This window comes from Nicotiana sylvestris, chromosome 1 (genome assembly GCF_000393655.2).
Source record: "Nicotiana sylvestris chromosome 1, ASM39365v2, whole genome shotgun sequence".
NCBI classification, from domain to species: domain Eukaryota; kingdom Viridiplantae; phylum Streptophyta; class Magnoliopsida; order Solanales; family Solanaceae; genus Nicotiana; species Nicotiana sylvestris.
The window spans coordinates 153,863,086-153,868,892 of NC_091057.1; the positions used below are offsets into that span (position 1 = coordinate 153,863,086).

Sequence of the window (5,807 nt, forward strand, 5' to 3'; positions counted from 1 at the left end):
AAACCCTACATAATATTCAGATTTAGACTATTTTTAGTATATTATTAGTAGTATTTATACGATTAAAAAACATCAATTAGTGATCAAGAATGATAAAAAACTAAACCGTGTAAAAGAGGAAAAAAGGAGGGAGAGAAAAAGGAAAGGATGTGAACCGTGGTGGCCCGACAAAAAACGTCCTTTTGAATCAGTCAGCAGTAGGGTTTCTTGAATATTTTCTTGAATTTAATTCCTCCATAGGAAAAGAAAAAGAAATTCAAGACTTAACAAAGAAAAATCCAACAAAGTATAATCACAGTCAATATTTGTTCCCCCTCTCTCTTTCCACTTTTTTTCCTCTTTATATCCTCCTTTCCTTCCTTCTCTTCTTTCTAACTTACAATTCTTCACTTGCTCTCTCCTACTTCTTTCTTGGCAATTGATTTGAATACACTAATTTCCTTTATCTTCAACTTTCTTGTTTTTTTCTTGTCCATTTATCACCATTTATAGTATTCTTTACTCATCTCAAATAATACCTATTTAATTTGTCATCATTTTTCTTGTAAGTTGAAGATTCCAAAAATGGAAAAAGTTAAAGGTTTGGAGAAAAAGAAACTGATCACTGAGCTAACACAAGGGAGGGAGTTTGTTAATCAACTGAAAAAACAGATTGGTCCTTTGGCTTCTCCTGAAGAATGTGATTTACTACTTGGGAAAATACTATTTTCACTTGAAAAATCTTTATCAATTCTGAATTTGAAGGCACTTCTTCTTGAAGGTGGAAATGCTAATTCTACATCTTCATGTTCATCAATTTCATTTCTTGGTAATAATAATAGTCCAAAGAGTGAGGTTTTGGATTCTTCGAAGGATCAATTGGTGGGCCAAAATGTGTTCAGCAAGAAGAGGTAATTTTAGGACTCTTTTGACATTTTTTTTTTTTTTTGTGGTTTCTTGTAAATCAATCATTTCTTGGATTAGGGTTCTTTTTTTTTTGGTCAATATTTGTAATTTGGAACATTTTTTGGCTTACAGAAAGACACCACATCAATGGAGTAAACAAGTTAGCATTTGTGGAACTGGACTTGAAAGTCCACATGATGATGGATATAGTTGGAGAAAATATGGCCAGAAAGATATTTTAGGGTCTATTCATCCAAGGTAACAATCCTTTTGCTTTTATTTCCCTTTATTTGTTGTGTTTTAACATTAATAATTTATCTTTTATGGAGTCGACTCACATTTGATCAGCAACTTTTACTTGGAATATGCACAAAAACAAAACCATAATTTACATTTTTCCACTATACTTTGTTAGCTGTTTGCTTAATGTTTAAATATCCTAAAATTGGACTTTTTGTCTCATATACAAACTACTTAATCAACTGTTGAATTTAATATACTTTTATTTCACTAATTTAAAGACTTAAACTCAGTTTTACCTGGAAGTTAGTAGTACTAATAAAGAAGGAGGTGGGCAGCTACTTAAATGGCCACTTGCCAGTTGCTCCAAATATAAATTACAGGGAACAAGATGGCAGTAGATGGGATCCCTCAATCATTCTTTTTCTTTTCATTATTAGTCTTTTTTCATTTTTAGTTGTACTCTATCTACGAAAAAATAAATAAAATATGTATTTTATAATTTTGTCCATAGTAATGATAATATCTCTAAAAATCTTGGAAAATAATTGTAAAAATAGTTTTTTTTTTTAATTCAGTATAGTGGATAAATAAAAATAAAAATATAGACAAATAAAAACAAATGTGGAGTATATTGCAACCCCCATAGCAGGTCCTAGGTTTTGTCTTTGACAATTTTGGTTTTTTTGGCAATTTTCTTTCTTTCTTTCTTTCTTTCTTTATAGGCTACATTCACTGCATGAGTTTTGGATCATTTCATGTGGCCCCCTCCTAAATAAAAATTTCCAATACTATGTGCTGAAGATAGTACCTTTTCCTATTAAAAGCAAACCAATATGATTTCACTACACATATGGAACTTTTAAGTTTCAGAGTCCAGACAACAACTAATGTCTCTTTCATTTGGCAACTACTTATGCTACGTGACAATAATTCATAGTGAAAAGGAATGCAAGGAGTAGTAAATCTATTTTAGACTTAACTCATATATACTGGCAGTAACTATATTATAACAAGTTGCATGTCTTATTTTTTTGAGTTGTTAGATTCCACTTAGTTAATATTAGAATTGCTTAATATTGTTGACCTAATAGATTTTTTGTAAATGTAGGGCTTATTATAGGTGCACTCACAGGAATACACAAGGCTGTTTGGCAACAAAACAAGTCCAAAGATCAGTTGGAAACTCATCAACTTTTGAGGTCACATATAAAGGAAGGCACAGTTGCAAAATTGCACAATCAGAAATCTTTTCACTTCAAAACCAAAAACGTCAGAAACACAACAAAAAACAAGAATTGAGTTATCAAAGACAAGAACAAGAGATGGTAATATTCAACTCTGGACCAGACCATAAAGTTGAAAACTTTAGCCTCACAAAAGAAGAAGTTTTCACTCCCTTTTCATTCCCTCCTACCCCACTAAATCCGATTGAAGAAACCCAATACTTTTCCAATTCCATGGCACCATTTTCATCTCCAATTACCTCAGAATTATCGACGTACATGTCACTGTTGACAGACCGCAATGAAGAATTTGCAATGGAAAACATTCTACAGAGCTCAGAGTCAGATGTTACTGAATTAATCTCAACCCCAACTTCAATATCTAATTCCCCATTTGGTGGAGACTGGGATTTCTCTGTGGATTTTGAACCTAGTGTCACATTTGACATTGAAGAATTTTTCAAATAATTAGATATTAGAGAAGTACCCCTTGCAAGTTTGTAATAACAGCAAGTTAGTTTTGTGCAATTATTTTATTGTTTTGTGCCTAATTGATCCTAGCTAAAGTCAATTGACTGATGTTTAGAGAAATAGTTAGTATTTCCTCTTGAAATAATGTAGATGAATTCATGTTTGTGATTATATGGGCAGGTGAAATTTTAGTTATATAGCACCGTTTGGTTTTTAGTTAACTTAGATATTAAATAAATACATTTCTCAAATAATGAGCAGAATCGCAAAGTTGTTACGGATCACAACGGCAGGAGTAAAAAAATAAAGAAAACTCAAGTCCCAAGAGCATTTCAACAATTCTAGCAAATTAAACTAGAATTGAGGACAAATGGCATAATAATTTGAAATCTTGGTCTTGAAGATAAAATGCGAAATACCAAAGTTATAGATGGATATGTGACAGACCAAGAATTCCCACCGCAGGACCGTAATAGCACCGAACATTTCACTTGCTAGGCAAGCCAATATTAGAGATTATTAAGCCAAATCCTTAACCCTTCGGTGATTCACAACAATTAAGCCATAACAAGTTAAAAAGAATGCGCAAATTCATAACAATCTTAATATTTATACACAATTGCCCAGAATCTAGAGTCAGAACTTCTAAAATTTAATTACAAGTATTTTGTCTGAAGGAAATACAAGTATTTTCGATACAAATGAAACAGTAAAGAGAATGTATAAAAGGGGACGCCAGGGTCTGCGGATGCCAACAGGACTACTTTGGATCTCCGATCAGATGAAGCCAACAGCTAAACTCAGGATCAACTCGGTCCGGTACCAAAATCTTCACAGAAAGTGCTGAGTGCAGTATTAGTACAACTGATTCCATGTACTGGTAAGTGTCGAACCTAACCTCGGCGAAGTAGTGACGAGGCTAAGACAAGACACCCACAAAATAAACCTGTACAGTATAACAATATATATATCAATAACAACAATAAAAGAAACTAGACAATTAATATTGGGAGGGGGACATGCTGAGGGGATCACAAGATAAAGAATCAAAGCAGTGATAAGAACTTGATTAACCAATATGCCTTAAACAGATAGGAACACGTAAACGCGGTAAAGGAAACTGCACGGCATCACCATTCGTGCTTTTACTCTCAACCTCACTATACGAAACAATAGTAACGGCATGGCATCACCCTTCGTGCATTAACTCTCTCATAACATGGCACGACATCACCCTTCGTGCATTAACACTTACAATATGGCACGACATCACCCTTCGTGCATTATCACTCACAAAACATGACACGACATCACCCTTCGTACATTAATACTCTCCCTCACCAAAACAAGGACCAATAATAACTGGGAGATAGAAATGATAATAACAAGTCTCACTTCAACATTTGGTGCCACAATACCAACCTCAACTTTGAATCAAAGTAGATTTTACTATACCAAAGTAGTAAAATCACTTAAAACAGTAAATCGATGAAATATCAAGTAAATTTTCCTTTTTCAACCAGTAAAACAAGTAATTCGGCAGGTAATTAACAAATAGAAACCCGCCCCTCGAGCAACAACTGAGAACAGTACCAGCCCCTCGGGCTCACTCTGAAAATAATATCAGCCCCTCGGGCTCACTCTCAGATCAGTATCAGCTCCTCGGGCTCATTCTCAGAACAGTATCAGCCCCTCGGACTCACTCTCAGAACAGTATCAGTCGCTCGGGCTCACTCTCAGAACACAATGGGTACTCGCGCTCACTGGGGGTGTACAGACTCCGGAGGGGCCCCTTACGGCCCAAGTGCAATATCAAGCCATCTCGTGGCATCAACTCTCGGCTCTCGGTCTTACATCACTCAAGCCACCTCGTGGCGTGTAAATGTATCTCAGGCCCTCGGCCTCATATCACTCAGTGTATCGTCACATCTGGCCCTCGGCCGCACTCAGTCAGAAAATCATCACAAGCCCCTCAGGCATTTGTAAAACAGTAGTGCTCAGCCCAAAACATCGTTTAGAAATATCATTTATGTCTCAAAACTGAGTAAAAGTGGTTGAGTTGTAAAACAGTGGAAAAACAATAGGACTGAGTTCAAGTAATAAATCAATATAGTGAGAAAATAATGATAAAAATCCCCGAAGGGTTCAAATAGTTGGCAGAAAGCCCAAATATGGCAATCACCCCAAACCATGATGATAACAAACAAGTTTCAGTCAAATACGCGGTAAAATCATCAATCGGGACTGACCAAGTCACAATCACCAATAGTAAACAACTCCATGCTCATCATCAAGCGCGTGTCTCACCTCAATATAGCACTACGATGTGCAATCCGGGGTTTCAAATCCTCAGGACATCATTTACAATCATTACTCACTTCGAACCGGCTACAACTCTAGCTCGCGACGTCTTTGCCCCTCGAATCGGCCTTCACGCGCGTCGAATCTATCAAAAATCAGACGTCACAATATGCTAAGGGAACAAAGCCCAAGCGAAAACAATCGAAAAATATCAAAAATCTCGAAATTAGCAAAATCCGAGCCCCGGGCCCACTTCCCGAAACTCAAAAAATTTCACATCGTTAGATTCCTTATCACCCCACGAGTTCATACATATCAAAAGTTCTCCAATCCGACCCCAAATGGTCCTCCAAATCCCAATTCAAAAGCTCAAAATCTCAAGCCCTAGTTCTTCCATTTTTAGCTTAAGTTTCATGATTTTTCTAGGTGGATTTCACAATAGATTCGAGTTTTTGGTCCGAAATCCTTACCTTCAAATATTTCTCCTTGAATCCCTCTTCGATTTCCTTCAAAAAGCTCTCAAAAACCAACTATGGAGTAAATGTGCTTAAAAATCGCGGATGAAATGAATTAAAACATTCTGCCTAGGGGTTTTCGCATCTGCGAACCCAAAGCCCGCTTCTACGGTACCGCTTCTGCGGTCATTTCTCTGCATATGCGGAATTCACTTAACGAGCCAAAACC

General features: G+C 36.1%; 1 protein-coding gene across 1 annotated transcript; it reads left to right on the top strand.

Moving 5' to 3' along the window:
- Positions 1–437: 437 nt before the first annotated feature.
- Positions 438–3,017, top strand: LOC104245013 (probable WRKY transcription factor 41). The gene is made up of 3 exons (XM_009800558.2): positions 438–890; positions 1,018–1,143; positions 2,237–3,017. The coding sequence occupies exons 1-3, from the start codon at positions 565–567 to the stop codon at positions 2,817–2,819; spliced, it is 1,035 nt and encodes a 344-aa protein (XP_009798860.1). The 5' UTR covers positions 438–564; the 3' UTR covers positions 2,820–3,017.
- Positions 3,018–5,807: the final 2,790 nt, after the last annotated feature.

Excerpts from the sequence above, each read along its gene's own strand:
- LOC104245013 (XM_009800558.2), top strand. The coding sequence starts at position 565 with ATGGAAAAAGTTAAAGGTTTGGAGAAAAAGAAACTGATCACTGAGCTA. Across the intron at positions 891-1,017 it reads AATGTGTTCAGCAAGAAGAG|AAAGACACCACATCAATGGA; the intron begins GTAATTTTAGGA and ends TTTGGCTTACAG. Across the intron at positions 1,144-2,236 it reads TTAGGGTCTATTCATCCAAG|GGCTTATTATAGGTGCACTC; the intron begins GTAACAATCCTT and ends TTGTAAATGTAG.